Source organism: Acomys minous (genome assembly GCF_964271855.1).
Source record: "Acomys minous genome assembly, chromosome: 18".
Lineage (NCBI taxonomy): Eukaryota > Metazoa > Chordata > Mammalia > Rodentia > Muridae > Acomys > Acomys minous.
Genome location: NC_140501.1, coordinates 61,007,902 through 61,026,557, shown reverse-complemented (window position 1 = coordinate 61,026,557; position 18,656 = coordinate 61,007,902). Strand labels below are relative to the sequence as shown.

General features: G+C 44.8%; 1 protein-coding gene across 7 annotated transcripts in view; it reads right to left on the bottom strand.

Moving 5' to 3' along the window:
• Positions 1-14,770, bottom strand: part of ZDHHC20 (zDHHC palmitoyltransferase 20) — a 60,445-nt gene extending 45,675 nt beyond the window's left edge. The window contains exons 1-2 of one of the 7 annotated variants that reach the window (XM_084767225.1): positions 14,462-14,770; positions 669-695 (exon numbers count right to left, since the gene is read on the bottom strand). In XM_084767225.1, the coding sequence (XP_084623351.1) occupies positions 669-695; positions 14,462-14,756 (322 nt within the window). In that variant the 5' untranslated portion in view covers positions 14,757-14,770. The remainder of the gene's footprint in view (positions 1-668; positions 696-14,461) is intronic. The other 6 variants (XM_084767226.1, XM_084767222.1, XM_084767221.1 and 3 more) reach the window with 6 other exon arrangements.
• Positions 14,771-18,656: the final 3,886 nt, after the last annotated feature.

The following is an 18,656-nucleotide window of genomic DNA, read 5'->3' as shown; positions in this document are numbered from 1 at the left end:
TTCCAGAACACCAGTACTACACAGAGAAACCCTGTTTTGAAAAACCAAAAATAAGGTAAGTAAAAATAACTGTTCAATTCAATTGTTTTAGAATCCTCTGGGTTTCTGCATGTTAAAATCCAATTTTATTTTTGAAAATTTACTTCAATGGTGCTCCTAAAGTTTTCTTTAATTCTAGTAAAATTCTTAGAAAAGATATTTTTCCCTCTAGGTGCTGCTTGACTGGTCATTATAAAATTCTTTATTCCTAGACAAATTCAAGTTTGGTCATTTGATTAAATATCTGTGAGTAATAATGTGCTATTCTAAACAAATCCATGAACAATGGAGCCACCACCACAGGACTGAGGCATTATGGAAAGAGCTCTCCCTCAACCCAGTGAAGACTGCAGTTAGAACTCAAACAGAGCTCTAAGGGACACACAAGACAGAAATGTACAGCTTGTGTAAATAAACTGAGTACTAGGAACCTTACAAAAACATGGCTACATTATTTACAATACTGTGTGCCTGGGAAGAAATTCAAGAGTTTTCTCTCTTTTTAATTACTTTGAAGTTAAAGATACATTAGTTTCTTCAGGAAAACAAAACCACATTTATCCCCAAGTAAATAGAAAATACGAAGTTACAACTGATACTCTACTTAAAGTGAGATAAGAGGGTCTTACCATTTTCTCCTTTTCCAGAAATAGTAACTACAATAGAAGAAAAAACCAAATAAATATACTTTATACATGAAGTTTATTTCAAGCTTAATATTTATCTTAATCTCATTTCCATAAAACTTCAATAACATTCTTTATCATGAACAATATAATCACACTTAAAATTGTTAAGACTTTTTTAAACTTTGGGTGTGTTGACAGATCTCTTTAGTGCTCCCTTAATTCCTCAGCAAGAACATGCTTATTCTCTTTATTAGACTATAGTATACCTTACCAACCCCTTTCTGAAAACTATACTCAAAATAAACTTCTTTTGGGCCTGGAAGATGATTCAAGTTAGTAAAGCACCGGCTGCAAAACCCCAAGGACATGCACTAGACCCCCAGCACCCAGGCGTTGGAGGGTCACATGTACTGTAAGCCTAATCCTGGCTATGTGGTCACAGGCAGATCCCTGGGTGGCCAGGAAAGCCAGCCTAACAAGCAGTGCTCAGGACAGGGTGTAAGAGGCACATCTGGACAAGGCTGGATGAGAGGAGAGCACATTAAACAAACCACGGTAGGTACTTAGTGAGGAAAGACATCCAAGACTGACCTCTGGCTCACACACACATTTCCTTTTAACTGATGCACAGTAATCATACATATTTAGGGAAAGGGGGTAATAACTCATGTATGTACGTAAAGATCTAGCAGAAGGAAATTACATGAAGACACAAGTGGTCAAAATACAGGGAAGAAGTAGCCATGGGGCACTCATCCCTAATTAATCACATACACATACAACACAACCCTACACCTGAGGCTCAGGGCACATTTCAGAAGAGGGAGAAGAAGAAAGACTGTTAGAGCCGGTGGACCAGAACCTCTGCTCTGAGTCTCTTCTAAAAAGAAAAAGAAAAAAGACAAAAAATGACACGACACAGAAGGTAGAGAGGAGGGAGCATAAATCTGGGAAGAGCCCAGCGTGGTGGTACACACCTTTACTCCCAGTATCCAGGAGGAAGAGGCTAGTGGATCGCTGTGAGTTTGAGGCTAGCCTGATCTACAAAGTGAGTCCCGGACAGCCAAGGCTACACAGAGAAAACATTGTCTCAAAAAAAAAACCCAAAAAAACAAAACAAACAAATCAAAACAAAACCCAAACCAAAAAACAAAATAAATCAAGGAAGAATGGGGTTAAATATGATCAAATTACTTAATATGTGGGGCTGGAGAGATGGCTCAGAGGTTAAGAGCACCTGCCGTTCTTCCAAAGGTCCTGAGTTCAATTCCCAGCAACCACATGGTAGCCCACAACCATCTATAATGAGATCTGGTATACTCTTCTGGCCTGCAGTTGTTACATGCAAGAGAACACTGTATATATAATAAATAAATAAATCTTTAAAAATTGCTTTATATGCAAATTTCATGTAATTAAAAAATGCTTTTTAAAAAGACTTATTTACTTATTATTATGTATACAGCGCTCTACCTGCACACCCGAAGAGGGCATCAGATCACATTACAGATGTCTGGGAGCCACCATGTGGTTGCGGGGAATTGAACTCAGGACCTCTGGAAGAGCAGTCAGTGCTCTTAACCTCTGAGCCATCTCTCCAGCCTAAAATACTAGATTTTTGTTTGTTTGGGTCTTTTGTTTGTTTTTGAGACAGGGTTTCTCTGTGTAGCCTTGGCTGTTCTGAACTCACTTTATATACCAGCCTGGCCTCGAACCCACAGCAATCCACCTGCCTCTGCCTCCCGAATGCTGGGATGAAAGGAGTGCGCCATTGCCAGCACCGCCTGGCTAAAATATTGACTTTTTAAAAATGAAAATATTATACTTTTTTAAATGTACAATTAAAGTACCTAAAAGCAAGCCAGGTATGGTGAGGCATACCTGTAATCCCAGCACTGGAGAGGCAGAGGCAAGTGGATCAGAGTTTGAGGCCAGCCTAGTCTACAAAGTGAGTCCAGGAGAGCCAAGGATACACAGAGAAACTGTCGAAAACAAACAAACAAACACACACTCACAAAGTAGGGAAATGCTGAATGAGGCGAATAAAATGACTAGTCATATAGAAACACATTCTTAAAGTTTTAACATTCTGAGAAGTGGGCACTTTCAACTGTTCGGAGCATCATAATATATACTTATAACAGGAGGAGGCAGTATGGATCGATCTCTTAATGTGGTCTTTTAACGCAATCAAAGGCAGCAATAAAAACTGGGCACGGTAGCATGCTTCCATGTTCCAGAGGCTGTGAGGTTAGTGAATTCAAGGCCACCCTAGTACATACAGTGAAACAGTCTCATTACTCACCCATACAACCTCATACCCCACGAAGGAGCAGAGAACCCACGCGGTGGCACTCTACTGTAATCTAAGCACTCGGGAGGTAAAGGCAAGAGGATTTGGAGTTCAAAGCCAGACTTAGTTACAAATACCTTGTTTCAAAGATAGAAAGGTGTATGGAGGAAGGTGATATAAACACAGGGCTATAAACTAGCAGATGGAAATCACATGAAGTCACAACTGATCAAAATGCAGAGAAGAACTAGCCACGGGGCACTCATCCCCAATTACGACACACACCACACAATATGCTTAAGGCTTGAGCACATTTTAGAAGAGGGACCAGATAAAACAGCATACTTTCATAGCAAATCAGAATTCACATCATCACCACATCTGAGTCAAAGAGTCTCCTGGGACAAATGGATAGGAGGCAGGCGAGGACAAGTCATTTAGCCTAGGGCTGTAGTTGGTTTTGGTTATGTACACACACCGCTTGTCATAATGCACCTGGCAGCCTAGCTCCTGCACCTGCACAGGTCTACGCACAAACATTCCTCTCCTAAAAATGCACCTAGCAACCACTGAACCCCCTACGTCAGGGTAAACATACCCCATCACCCCATCTCTGAACAACAGTGTAAGTTTCCTCCCTCCTAGTAACAACTGAACTTGGCTTCTATTCAAATCTATTCCCAAAGTCTCTGAGCAGGAATAACTGAAAGCCAACCTAGTCTGAACCGGTTAGAGTGACATGCTGTGACCCTGGGAGAATCCACTATTTACTATCTTTGCTTATTTAAGATTGAATATGCATACAACTAAAATCTCAGATGTAGTAAGAGAAAGGACATACATGGAGAAAAATAATTCGACCCATCATCAAAACAGAGAACACCGTCTCTATGCCCCTTAGCAACCAAATCACCCTTAAATCCCATAAATAGAAGTCCTAAGTAACTGGGCCCCTTAGTATTCATTCACTTGGCCCAGGGTCAGTCTGGACAGTGTAACCCTCTATAACAATTTGCATCATCCGTTTTCTTTTTTCTTGTTTTTGGTTTTGAGACAGGGTTTCTCTGTTTAACAGTCCTAGCTGTCCTGGAACTCACGCTGTAGACCAGGCTGGCCTGAAATTCAGAGATACACCTGCCTCTGCCTCCTGAGTGCTGGGATTAAAGGTGTGTGCTACCACTGCCTGGCTTAATTTTTTCTTTGAATAAAGTGATCTTGCTACTTTTAAAAATCTCTGTGAACCTGAATTTCAAATATTCAGATAAGAGGGTGGGAAACACCCAATCCAAACCAGTCAGGTAACCAGCTAGAAAAACAATTATCCTCAGTGCATTCTATCTCAGCCTTCAGGCTAGGAATAGGTTGAACTATCCAAGTTGCTCTTCACAAAAGTGGTTTAGCTACTTTAGTTATGCATTTCCATACACAGTTTTATTATATTTGTGTCTTTAAAAAGTCTCCTTGCAGGATGGAGAGGTGGCTCAGGGGTTAGGAGCACTGGCTGCTCTCTTAAGGGACCTGGATTCAGTTCTCAGCACCCACACGGCAGCTCACAGCCATCCATAACTGCAGTCCCAGGGGATCTACACCCTCTTCTGGCACTGCACGCACATAGTGCACACATGCAGACAAAACATCCACACACAAAACCAGTAAGGCCTCCTTGGCTTTGGTTAGCTTTATACTGACCTTATTGATCAATCTGGGGAAAACAGACATCTTTATACTACTGTTTTACACTCCATGAATATGCTTTCTCCATTTTAGATTTTTATCCCATCACTATACAAAATGGTATATATTTGTTAGAATAATTTCTAAACTTTTGTTTTTGATGTTATTAGGAAAACTATTAGTAGAAATACAAATTAGTTTTACTGACTTTTTATCTTGTCATCTTGCTAAATTCACGATTTAGTTCTAGTGGTTTTTTTGAGGAGTCATTAGAATTTTGTAGTAAATGATAGTCTAATACATAAACAAGTCATGTCCTTTCCTCCTATAATGTATTTCTACAGTTTATGTACTTTAAAAAATTGTTTAGTGTGTATGAGTGTTTTGCCTGCATGTATGTCTATGGACAACATACATGTCTCGTGTCATTAGTGTCAAAATCCTCGAGAGTATGGATGTTTGCAAGCATTCATGTGGGTACTGCAGACTGAAACTGGGCCCTCCGAAGAGCACCCAATACTCTGTAAGTGCTGACCCATCCCTCCAGCCCACTATGTATGCCATTTCTGTTGTTGCTGCTGCTTGTGGCAGGGTCTATCTAGTCGGGACTGGACTGTCTTAGAAATCACTGTGTAGATCAGGCTGGCTTTGAACTCAAGCAATCCTCCTGCCTCTGCATCCTAGGTGCTGGGATGAAAGGTCTGCACCACCATGCCTGGCCTGTGTGTATGTACTTTTAAATATAAAACATCTCAAAGATTATACTGATGTTTTCAATTAAAATTCATGCCGATGGGAGGGGCGTGGTGGCACACGCCTTTAATCCCAGCACTCGGAAGGCAGAGGCAGGTGGACCACTGTGGGTTCCAGGCCAGCCTGGTCTACAAAGTGAGTCCAGGACAGCTAAGGCTAACAAAGGGAGACCCTGTCTCGGGCAAAAAAAAAAAAATCATGCCGACAGTTTTTGCCTTCTTCAGACAGTCCTCGTGTGACCCAAGCTGGCCCTGAAAACTCTACACAGCTGAGGATAAATACTGAAAAGCCCAACAGGAGGGTCAAGGTTAAACTTTGGCTTTATTTGGCTTGTGGGGAAGAGGGTGTAGAGGATACAAGACAGGGTTTCTCTGTGTAGTCCTTGCAGTCCTATAACTCATTTTATAGACCAGGCTGGCCCTGAACTCAGATATCTGCCTCCCAAGTACTGGGATTAAAGGTGTGTGCCACCACTGCTCAGCCAGGTTAACATCATTGTAATAAACACTATAGAATTTTAATGTTCCTAGAACTATTAGCAAGGGAAAGACAAAAATGTTGATTTAGTATAAGAGAGTTCAAGGTGGGTATGCAGAGGCAGGCTAACTAAGACTGTTTCCAAAAATTTACATTTTTTTTTAAAGCAATGCACAAACAACCTCACTCTTTTCGGTCTAAGTGTTTTCAAACTCCTGGTACTGCAGGGTAATTTTACAATCTGCATTTATAAATGAACATAAGCATCTTTTATGTTTACAAGCCATTTTTACTTTTTCCTGTGAACTATTCGTGTCTATACATTTCCAATTTTGCTTATCAGAACTGGCAGTTCTGAGTTACAGTACAAGGGGCTTTAACTGCTGTTTCCTTATAGATTATTCATTTTATTTTTCTAGTGCCTGAATATTTTCATTAAAAAAAAAAAAAACTCAGAGTAGGTCTACTGTGAGACAGCCAATCCTGGGGCTGGAGAGATGGCTCAGAGGTTAAGAGCACTGATTGCGCCTCAAGAGGTCCTGAGTTCAGGACAGCTCCTTCGTGACTTTCTCTACGATGGACTGTGATACGGACGTGTAAGCCAAATGAACTCTTTCCTCCTCAAGCTGCTTTTGGTCATGGCGTTTTATTCCATCGCATCAATAGAAACCCTTACTAAGGCAGAAGGCAGGTGCTGAGACAGAGCACACAACAGGACAAAAAGGGCAGCACAGCGGAGCAGAGGCGAGGAGCACTCCTATCTGCAGCACGGGTTTTGCAGTGACAATGCAGGGAACTCTGCAGGGAGTAGCCCAGCTCCACCTCTCTCGGGCACAGCAAGCAGCCTGCGCCAGGAAGGATGTGCCCTTGAGTGAGACAAGCCACACTGAAAGGGCTTGGCTGCAGCCTGCTGACCGCACCTGCCACAGCTGAGCAGCAAGCCCTTCCTCGAAGGCGAATCTTATACAGAACTCGGAGTCTACCAGAACACCAAGAAAAAGGAAAACTGCACCTTTAATCCATCAAAAGCCTGTCAGACATCATCTCTTAAGTGCTGACCAAAGCTAAAAACAATGACACAGCATCACTTCTGCAACATTCCTGCTCAAGTGTGCTCTATCTAATCTTGAGGAAACGTCAGATAAACCCAAACTGTAGGAGAGCCTACAGGGGCATGCCTGTGTTTCTAAAAATGCCCCAGTCAGACTTCAGATTACGGCATTAAAAGACAACAGCTGTAGCCAGGTGTGGTGGCGCATGCCTTTAATCCTAGCACTCTAGAAGGCAGAGGCAGGTGGGTCTCTGTGAGTTCAAGGCCAGCCTGGTCTATAAAGTGAGTCCAGGACAGCCAGGGGTACACAGAGAAACCCTGTCTCGAAAACAACAAAAACAACAACAAAAAAATAGTATCAGCTGTAATGTGTGAGCCCTTATTTTCATTATTTGCAGTGCTGTGGATCAAACCAAGGGTCTTGCACATGCTCACAACAACTCTGTTTTATGAGCTTGGGACTCACTCTATAGTAGAGACTGGCCATGCACTCACTACATACCTCACGACTCAAACTGGTCTTGAACCACTACATACAAGTTGGCCTTCAAAGTCCAAGACAGCCAAGGCTACATAGAGAAACCCTGTCTCAGAAAAACAAAACAAAACCCGAAACATGTTGGCCTTGAACTCACAATCTTCCTGTCACCGCCTGAGTGCTGAGGTTGCAGGCGTGGACTAACTACCATGCCCATCTTTTATGTGTAACCCTGACTGGATGGTGGAGGGGGTGGAAGGAGTTATGCTGGTTGCAGAAAAAGGGACTCACGTGGAGATAAACAAATTGTGCAAATTAAGCTAATCAAGAAAGACAAACTCTTCTCTCATTTAAGGTTCAAACGTAACAGTAGAAATAAACTGTCTGGCCGGGTGTGGTGGCGCACGCCTTTAATCCCAGCACTCGGGAGGCAGAGGCGGGCGGATCACTGTGAGTTCGAGGCCAGCCTGGTCTACAAGTGAGTCCAGGACAGCCAAGGCTACAAAGAGACCCTGTCTCAAACCAAAAAAAAAAAAAAAAAAAAAAAGAAAGAAAGAAAGAAAGAAAGAAAGAAACTGTCTGGGGTCAAAGAGGACTAAGAAATATGATGTCAGGAGAATATGCTCAAATAGAGCATACGTGCACAAAAGCCAGGAAAAGTCTTAGTGTGTACAGTGAAGGGGCATGGCACCCACAGCTTACTCCCAAACATTCAGAGGACAGTGACTGGAGGATGCGGTGAGGGGGAAGGAGGGACATGCAGGAGACCTGGGTGAGTCTACACCGAATTCTTCACAGTATTTTCTTGGGCTGGAGAGATGGCTCAGCGGTTAAGAGCAGTGACTGCTCTTCCAGGGGTCCTGAGTTCAATTCCCAGCAACCACAAGGTGGCTCACAACCATCTATAATATGATCTGATGTACACTGTAAACATAATAAATAAATCTTTAAAAAAAAAAAAAGTAAAAGGCCAGACCTCGGCTCAGTCAAACAGTACTTGCAAAACAGGCACCAGGCCCTAACTTCCAGCCCCAGTACCTCAGAAGAAAACAACCAAGGTAAGCAGACACAAGAAAAATGAGGTTTCACCTACATGTAATCAAATCCGGGAACAGTGAGGCACAGGGCTGATTTTCTCTTACTCGATCTGAGGTTCTACCTTTACCAAATTCCAGATTTTTATAACTATTGTCTACTTCTAATACTGCATTCCTTTGCACTGCCAATACATTTGTCCATTCACTGGAATATATACTTTAAAAAACATGCAGTTTTGAAGCAGTTTTAGATGCCCAGCAAAACTAGGGAAAAGCGGAGTTGTCAAAGTGCTCCTCACAGCCAACTAATTATACATCTGAGGAGCAGGGTGTGGTAGTGCACACCTGTAATCCCACTGCTCAGGAGGTAGCGGCAGACGGATCTCAGTGAGCTGAAGCCATGCTTAGTCTACATCATGAGTTCTAGGCAAGCCAGCCTACATAGTAAGACCCTGCATTTCTGTCTTTCTTGAGGCCCTATTGTTAATTAAGAGCAGGAGAAACTGCCAAGGTAGAAATGGAATCTCAGCCTGGGTGGAGACCTAACATTCAAGCTGGGCTGGTTCAGTCACTGGCTAAGGGGCCTCTCTCCTCACTCACTTTAAGCCATGCTAGAGACAGAAGTAATTAGTTCTTTAATGAGATACTAGATTTTTCTTTCCTTGTCCCTAATAGAGATATTTACAGGTGGTAGGCATACAGTAGGGTCCTTAAGTCTGCCAACTTTTCTTCTTTTTACCTCTTTACCAAGCCTGCTTTTGAGCTTTGGCCTCAACATTCTTGACTTTCAGGCCTGTGGCCTGCCATTTGCCTCCTCCAGGTGACCTCTGCAGTTTATAGCCTGCCTGCCCTGTAGTATTTCTTTTAAACAGTAATGCATTTGTCCTTGTGTTTTGGGTTTTTTGTTTGTTTGTTTTTGTTTTTTTGTTTTTTTGAGACAGGGTTTCTCTGTGTAGCCTTGGCTGTCCTGGACTCTTTTGTAGACCAGGCTGGCCTTGAACTCACAGTGATCCACCTGCCTCTGCCTCCCGAGTGCTGGGATTAAAGGCGTGCGCCACCATGTCTGGCTCTGTCCTCGTGTTTTTATTTGAGTCTGTTCTTGAATTCTTTTATTGGGGAGGCTAAGAACCACAAAGCGGGGGAGGGACAATTTCCTCTGTAGCACTGTCTTTAAAAAAAAAAAAAGTCTGGGGAGGAAACAGAAACTGTGGCTGAGCGGTCTTATGTAGCCTTGTCCTAGTCCTGGTTGGTTGTCCTTTTTATTTTAGGCTCTAGAAATACAGCAATAAGCATAGTGCTCAGGTGAGAAACACAACTATGTCAAATAGTCATACATGCTACTAAGAAAAAGGGGCTAAGGATAATCATGGCCAAGGAGGAAGCATTTACTGTACAAAGGGAAGTCAGAAGTGCCCTTTGGTAGGTGACTGAGCAGCAAGGCAAACAGACCGCTCCACTAGGAGGAGGACCGTCCCAAGTAGTTAGTTACAGGAAGTAGAAGGTCCTCAGGTCTGGGCTGCCAGGGAGCCTATTTGTTTGAAGCATAAGAAACAAAGTCAGAGCAGTAGATCATGAAAACAGCTTAATTCACTGAGCAAATTGGAAAGGAATTGGAGATTGTGAAGCAGAGACTTAATAATCCTGACTTTGACTTTGAAAGACTCAATCTAGCTATCTGGGGGCTGGCAAGGAAATAGTATAAGGACAAGATACGGAAAGCTCCTACACATCTTTGATCTCAGCACTTATGAGGTAGAGGCAGGTGGAGCTCTTGTGAATTCAAGGCCAGCCTGGTCTACATAAACAATTCCAGGCTAGCCAGAGCTAGCCAGTGATAGCCTGTCTCCAACAACAACAACAACAGCAGCAGCAGCAGCAGCAGCAGCAGCAGCTTGTGTATATAATACGTTACAGTCGTTTCTATTGCTGTGATGAAAACACCACGATCAAAAGTAACTTGGGCAGAAAAGGGTTAATGTGGCCTAAAGTTCCACTTCACAGTCCATCATTGAAGGAAGTCAAGACTAGAAGTCAGGGCAGGAGCCTGGAGGCAGGAGCTGATGCAGATGCCGCCCAGGGGTACTGTATCCTGGCTGGCTCCCTACGGCTTTCTCAGCTAGCTTTCATGTAGAAGCCAGGACCACCAGCCCAGGGATGGCACCACCCACAATAGGATGGATCCTCCCCCACCAATAACTAATTAAGAAAATGCCCTGCACACTTGGCTAAAGCATGATCTTATGGAGTCATCTAATTTGAGGTTCCCTTCTCCCAGATGACTTTAGGATGTGTCAAGTTGACAAAAACTACCCAGTACAGTCATAACAAGAGTTTTAAATACAGGAAACGTAACAGTTATCCCTTGAAAAAACAAAATATAAGCTGAGCATGGGGGCACAAGGCTCCAATCTCAGAACGTAGGAGAAAGCAGGAGGGCCACCCTGGACTACAAAGTCAGGCCCTTGTATCAAATAAAAATTTAAAAGGCCAACCACTACACAATTTTTTTTTGTTTTAAAATGTTAATTTTCAAGATCTGGATCTCTACTGTATAGAAATCTACCCTGAAATACAGTCATTTTATTCTTGACCTATTTCAATATTTAAGAGCAGGTGTTTCTCTGTTCAGGACCCCTAGGTCTGCCCTGCTCCCTTGCTTACACGAAGAGTAGAAAGTGCTAACCATCTCGATTTGTAACGTGCACATGATGGTGAAGCGGGGGCTCCTTTTCTTAGACAGCACATATAATCCTGACACTACCAGCAGCTTAACACCAAAACTGCCACATTTTTGCAATATAATCTTCAAAAAAAAAAAATCGAGCTAAGGGAAAAACTGTGAAAACTGGGTGAAAGTATTCCTGTTCTTACTAAAAACAAAAGGAGATAAAAACAAAAACACTGGGCTGGCACACACCTTTAATGCCAACACAAAGGAGGAAGACATAGGAGGATCTCTGAGTGCCAGGCCAGCCTGGACTACACAGTGAGACAGGCTCAAAAGATAACAAGACTGAACCAAACTGGGGTCCCCTACAGCAGCAACAAGTGCTCTGAACCACCGGGACATCTCCGGCTTCCTTTGAGAGTTATCTTACCTCATTAAAAATGTGAGGATGTTATTAAAGACACAGATATAAGCTCAGAAAGTACAGTCCCTCTGCCTAGATCTCTACTTGAAGGCCACTCACTCCTTGGACAGATGAAAGGCTGAATCATGTCATTTACTAACTTCTAAGGAATATACTCTATTCGCTCAAGAACATACACATGTCTACTCCTGCAGCTCAACATGGCTGACAGTGTCCTGGTAGATGCTGGAAACCCAGAAAAAAAGCCCTATTAGCCTGGCACATGGCAGGCTCTGAGTTTGAACTCCAGCACGGCAAGCAAGCAAACAAACCATGTTGTCTAAATGAGCATTCTCAAATATCAGCTTTGGGAAGGAAAACAAGATTACAGGGGAATTCTAAGCTAAAACTCAAGCCCAGTTTTATTCCTGGTTCTTCGCCTCTCTATCACACTTGAGAGAGACGGCAGCTTAGATGAATCACTTCCTAGTCAGTTCTGTTCTCGGTGATGTCCTTCCGCATGGCTCAGTCTCACTTCCTACATCTGTAGACAGACCTGTGTGTTAAGACACTGGGAGAAAGAGGGTAAAGGAAACACTCCTCTATGCCCATTAATAAACACACAGCACTTCTCTATTCACATTCCTTTCCCTTTATCTGCTGAGCCAGAGTGGGTCGATGGGCTTACTGCCAAGCCTGCCGACCTGAGTTCAACCACACCCCTTCTCACAGAGTAGAAACCAACTCCCAGAAGTCAGACTCCACAGACAGACAGACACATACACGCAAAATGGTAAAATAAAGGGATTGGCAAAATCTCACTGTGGGTTGTTTTTGAATAAAAACTATTTTCAAGTTAATCTGTGCAATCTGAACCTAATCCACATGACTAGTGTTCCTTAGGAACTTTAACTTCAGAACTACAAGGGCAAGAGGTGGGCGGGGGGGGGGGGGGGGGGGGGGTGCAGGGGTGTGTGTTGGGGGCGGGGGTGGCAGCCCGCCTTTTAACCCCAGCAGAGGCAGGCAAATCTCTGAGTTAGAGGGCAGCCTGGTCTACAGAGCAAGTTCCAGAACAGCTACTGCTTACACTGAAAGACCCTGTCTTAAAAATGAATCAAAAAGAAACATTTAAATCTAGTCAGTTCTAATTTAACAATTTTAGCAAACATTTTGGTGGCCAGAAAGATGAGTCTAACTAAATCATGACGTTCAACAAATTTACTATTTGGAAAGGTTCCATGATTAATTTTTCTGAATCTAGCTGTAGAAATTAACTGTCCTAAAACATACTGCTCTGTTTGGGCCACAGTGCTGGCTTGCTGACCTGAGTTCAATCTCAGGAACCTACGTAAAGGTGGAGAGAGAAAACTGCCTCCACAAAGTGGTCCTCAGACCTCCACAGGCCCATGTGTGCCCTTGTACATGATAAACAAACAGTAATTAAGTTTTTGTTGTTTTGAGGCAGGGTCTCCCTACATAGCTGTCTGTCTCAGAAATCACTATGTACAACAGGCTGATCTCAAACTCAGAGACGTGCCTGCCTCTGCCTCCCTAGCTCTGGCCTTAAAGGCCCAGCTGTTCTATTCTGAGTCAGGGCCTCACTATGTAGCTCAGGCTAGCCTGGACCTCAGCCTCCCAAGAGCTAAGATAGAAGGTGTACATTCTGTTCCTTCTAAATCAAATGTTCTAAGGAGCAAAGTAATCTTCTGAAAGATGCTGTCATTTAAACTTGAGTTGTAAACAAGCACTTGGTTCAGAGCTTGGCCAAACCCAGAGCCACAATTAAGGTCTAGACTCTACCATTTTTAAGTGACCAGTTTTCCCCTTTATTCTTGTATTTAACATTTACTTTCCCCCCAAGAATATATGTCCTTCAGATAACTGTGGGCTCTGTCTGAAAATTAAAACCAAATCATTTTCAGGAAGTTTTTTCTTAGGTTTTCATTTGATAATAATGCTAGTGTGAGACAAGCACGGAAAAGGGCCCGTCGGTATAAAACATATACTCAAAGCTTACAGGCTCTCTCAGTATCGCAGACACCGTAATGGCCTCAGGGGTTTTGATGACAAGGAAATTTCCTTCCACATCAAAGACAACCTGTTTGAACCAATAGGTTAAGTCTTTTAAGTATAATGTGATGCTATTTCTTTATTCCAATAAATAAGGTAAGAACTATATGGTAAAAATTACATAAGGGAAACAGCAAAAGTAAAAATAAAGCAAAGCACTTAAAACTAAAGGAATAAAAAACACACACTTCCAAAATAACCCAGGGGGGAAAAAAAACCTAATTGAGCTATGCACCTCTCGTTCAATTCCTTGTGCCTCAAAACAGCATTGTGTGTAAATCCAGCATTGAGACTAGAAATGAATATTCAAAAGAAGCAATCACTGCCCATGCCAGAGGCTGGCGCTCCCTGTCCCAGCGCTGAGCCCTCACTGCAGACCTGGGAGACACACCTCCCTTCCAGGCCCCGAAGGCCACTCTGCAGGCTACGCGCTTCTTCTCGCGCAGTTAAGAGAGAAACAATCTGAGAGAAAAAGATATGTGTGTGTGTGTGTGTTTTAAGCCAAACTGACCTCACAAGCGGTCTCTGAAGGGCGATTTCTCTGGTTCCAAAGGAAAGGCCTTTGTGAACATTCCGTCACAGAAGGGTAGGAGCCCCAAGGCGACCGCAGCCACCCGGAAGCAACGGGGGGGACGTGGGCGGCGCGCAGGCCCGAACTCGGGACCCCGCGAGCAGCGAGCCGGGGGGCCGGAACCCTTGGACAGGGACCACCCCCTCCCCCAACCCCGGCAGGGAACCGCGGACCGGAACCCTCCAACGTGGTGCCCACCAGCCCGGGACGCGCAGGCCCCCGCCCACGGCCGCCCCGCGGGATAACAACGCGGCGCAGCGGCCTCGGCCTGTCCACCGCGGCCCGGCCCGGCCCGCCGTCCGCGCCTCCCGTACTCACACACGCACAGCTCCACCACGTACGCGTAGTAGGACCAGACGACTACAAAGGTGATGAAGAGCACCGGAACCCAGCCCACCACGCGCTGGCAGCAGCGCCAGAGCGTCCAGGGCGCCATGTTCCTCCAGTGACCGCCTGGTCCCGCTCCCCACGGTACTGCAGAGCGCCAAAACCCCCGCGACTCCGACGCCAGCTCCCCCGCCCCAGAGGCGCGGCTGCCGCGAGCAAAGGCGAAGGGCGACGCCGAAGCTCCGCCCCTCCGGGCTTCAGGCCCGGGCCCGCCCCCGCTCGGCATCCCGGAGCTCCGCCCCTAGCCCCCGGGGCCCGGCTCTCCCCGTAGTGGGTGGGGCTCCCGGTCAAAAGAGGCGGGGCCCGAGGCTGGGGCGGGGCTTTTGCTTAAGCCCGCCCAAGGGATTTGTGGGTTCTGGGTAAAAGAGGGGAGAGTGCTAAGGGTGTGGGAAGCCCTCCTGGACTGGGTGGTGAGAGGGGTGAATCCTTAGCCACCATGTGTGCCTTGGGTCACCCCTGGGGTCTTCAGGACTCAGACAAGTTGGGCTTCTTTACATAAAGGCCTTGCCTCACTCTAGCGTGCATCATAATGCACAACCATTAGAAATCATTTTAGACGTTATAATAAAATAGTGCATTTAGTGTGTGTGGATGGGCAGGCTCTCCTTCGCCTGTGGGGTCCTAGGATTATGATTTTCTCCTTCATGGGGGCACTGGGATCAAACTCAAGTCAGGTTTCCCACAATGAGCCATCTCAGTGACCCCCTGAAGTGTATTTTTAAAAAAGATTTGTGGGGGTTTGTTTGTTTGTTTGTTTGTTTTTTGGCACTGGGCCTGGTGGCACACGCCTTTAATCCCAGAGAGCTCGGAAGGAAGAGACAGGTGGATCTCTGTAATTTGAGGCTAGCTAGAACATAGTATGACCCTGTTTCACGTCTTTTTTTTTTTTTCCTTTAAGTTTAGGGATGTTTTGTCTGCTTGTATGTCTGTGTGCCACGTGGTTGCCTGGTACTGAGGAGACCAGAAAAGGGCATCAGAATCCTAGGACTGCAGTTATAGATGATTAAGAACCACTCTGTGGTTGCTGGGAACTGAACCCTGCGCCTCTCCAAGAGCAGCGAGCGCTCCTCTCCAGCCCTCAGCATTTTTAATTCCAACTCCTGCTACAATCATGGCAATTTGGGTTTTAGCTTGAGATTTTAATTAGCTACCGTTCACTAAAGTCTCCAGGAAAAAGGTAACTGCTTTTTATAGTATGATAAAGACTTAGTAAAACGAGTATTGATGTTTAGCCACTGCACACTATTGGTTTAAAGTGATAAAATGTATGAAATAGTCTGACCTCAATTTTCTCATTACATATTAGTGGCAAAGTTGACACAAGATCTAAGGCACTAAGGTGGGTAAAATTCAGCCCGTTGCCTGCACTGCTTCAGCCTCCTGTGTGCTGGGATTAAAGATGTCATTCGACAGCCAAGCACGGCGATGCATGCCTGTAATCCCAGCACTGAGAGGCAGAGGCAGGTGGATCTCTATGAGTTCGAGGCCAGCCTGGTCTACAAAGTGAGTCCAGGACAGCCCAAGGCTACACAGAGAAACCCTGTTTTGAAAAACAAAAAAATAAAATAAAATAAAAAAGATGTTGTCTGCCACACCTAACTGTATAAGAATTCTTCTTTGTTCTTTTCAGCTGTGGCTGTAGCCGTCAGCCCTTGTCATTACTTGACTTGCAAACTGTGTTGCTCCAAGATCCACCTCCATTGTCCCCTGGTGTTTTGCTTGCCCGCCTTTCCCTCTGCATCTCTTAGGTTGCATTAAAGCCGAACCCTACTCCAGTGACTTTGTCCTAACTAGTACATGCGTAATGATTATTTCCAAAAAATGTTGTATTTACTGGTGGGGGTTGGGGGAGGGTGGCGTGGGTTGGGGCCTCAGCTTATCTTTGGGAAGGCACAACTCAATGTCTAACGTAATTTTGAATCCAGCTAAATAGAATCATCTTGCCTATTATCTTGCCTATTTCTCCCTTGAGGGGAGAAAGTATTTATTGCGAATCAGTGCCATCTGGGTAAGAAGTATTTGGCAACTGTAAAATGAATGTTTGAAGGTTTCTGTCTAATGTTTCAGTCAGATAGTCTCTGATTTCTAAGTGAGTAAGTGCCACGTATGCCGAAAGATTTTACAAGGGGTATAGGAGATATTTCAGATCTGCTGCTTTGTTTTAAAGTCATCTTTAGGGCAAATTGTAAACTCTTTTTAAGGCAGGGTTAAGCACAGGGAAGGCCCCTGCTAACATTTCCGAAATGTGTCTGTCTTTGGTGTTCACAGGCACACATTAATTCATGCTCTTTGGCAGGTGAGTGGTTGGAACCAGCATCCCAGACCCCTGATGTTCCTTTCCGGGCCCATGGGGTCACGCCATCTCTGCCGGTGCTTCCGGTTCGAGTAGGATCATCATGACCTAAGCAGAGAAACTGTGTTTGATGACAGTCATTCTGACCGTGGGTAAAAGAACAGTAAAAAAGAGAAAAAAGTCTTTAGACTAGGAAACCAGTTGGGAGGCAGCTCCACAGGCGGGTTGAGGGCAGCCTGAACTTGGGCTGCGGAGAGAAGCTGTCCCTAACTTCAGATTACTCCAGAAAACACAGCAGTGACAGAAGAAAATGGAAACTGAAAAAGACCATACCCTCCACCCCCCCCCCTCTATTGTCCACACACATCCCATACCTGACAAAAGAAATTGTGGGGGCGGATGTGTTCAGTCTCTCAGACCATGGCCTCCCCTCTGTCCTCCTTCTCCCTTTTTTTTTTTTCCTTTTTTTTTTTTTTTTTTTTTTTTTGCCAGCTGCCACTTGGCCTGATGACTGATTTCCAGGTTCTCCATTAAGACCACCAGCAGAAACCAAAAGACAGCTCAAGCTCTCTCTCTGGGTTGCCGGGTAGGGGAGAATCAGGGCCTACATAAAGCATGTGATGTGGGTGTGCAAAGAGTGAGAGGGGATCACATGTGGCAGCAGACATCCGAGTTCCCGGCACTCAGGAGTCTTGGAGTCTTTGCTACAGCTTGAGTTTGAGGGCAGCTTGGCTGGGCTACATTAAGACCTTGTCTCCACAAACTGGACAAGTAAAGAAGAAGAGAATTCTGAAGTAAAGCACACTTCCCAAACACATCAAGACATCTAACATTAAGAAAGGGTAGAGCCGCCGGGCGGTGGTGGCGCATGCCTTTAATCCCAGCACTCGGGAGGCAGAGGCAGGCGGATCGCTGTGAGTTCGAGGCCAGCCTGGTCTACAAAGTGAGTCCAGGATGGCCAAGGCTACACAGAGAAACCCTGTCTCAAAAAAAAAAAAACCAAAAAAAAACCAAAAAAAAAAAAAGAAAGAAAGGGTAGAGCCAGGTGTGGTGGCTCACGTCTTTAATCCCAGCACTCAGGAGGCAGAGGCAGGTGGATCACTGTGAGTTCCAGGCCAGCCTGGTCTACAAAGCAAGTCCAGGACAGCCAAGGCTACACAGAGAAACCCTGTCTCAAAAAACGAAAAAAACAAAAGCAGAAAGAAAGGGTTTAGCTCACACAGAGAAATCCTGTCTTGAAAAACAAAAAACAAAAAACAAAAAACAAGAGTGCAAACAAAAGCCGGGCAATGGTGGCACGAGCAGATCTCCATGATATCGAGGCCAGCCTGGGCTACAGTGCTAGGGCCAGGACATCCAGGCCTACAGAGAGAAACCCTCTTTCCAAAACCACACAAAACCAGCAGAAGAATGCCGGGACTGGGAGCGGGGCTCAGAGGTGCAACATAGAACCCACACACTAGAAGGCCCTCCTTGAACCCCAGGAAGAGAAACCATTAGCCCAGAAGATGCCAAGAAGCATGTGAACGAACAGGCCTTGCCAAGTTCCTGTTTTATTACCCTTAAATCACACTTTTCTCCTCCAATCACATGTCCACTCCACCATCCATAAAAACAGACGGGGTTTCTGTTTGCCTCTTCACTTCTAATGGCTCCGTGTCACATGAAACATCATAGTAAATACATCTGGACATGTTTCTGCTCCTAACCTTTTATTATAAGCGTCGCCGTGATGGATGAGGACTCACTTATTCACATGCTACCCACATTAAAAAAAAATCTTTTTTTTTTTTTTTGACAGGGCTGCAGGAGAGCCCTGTCTTACTTTAGGAG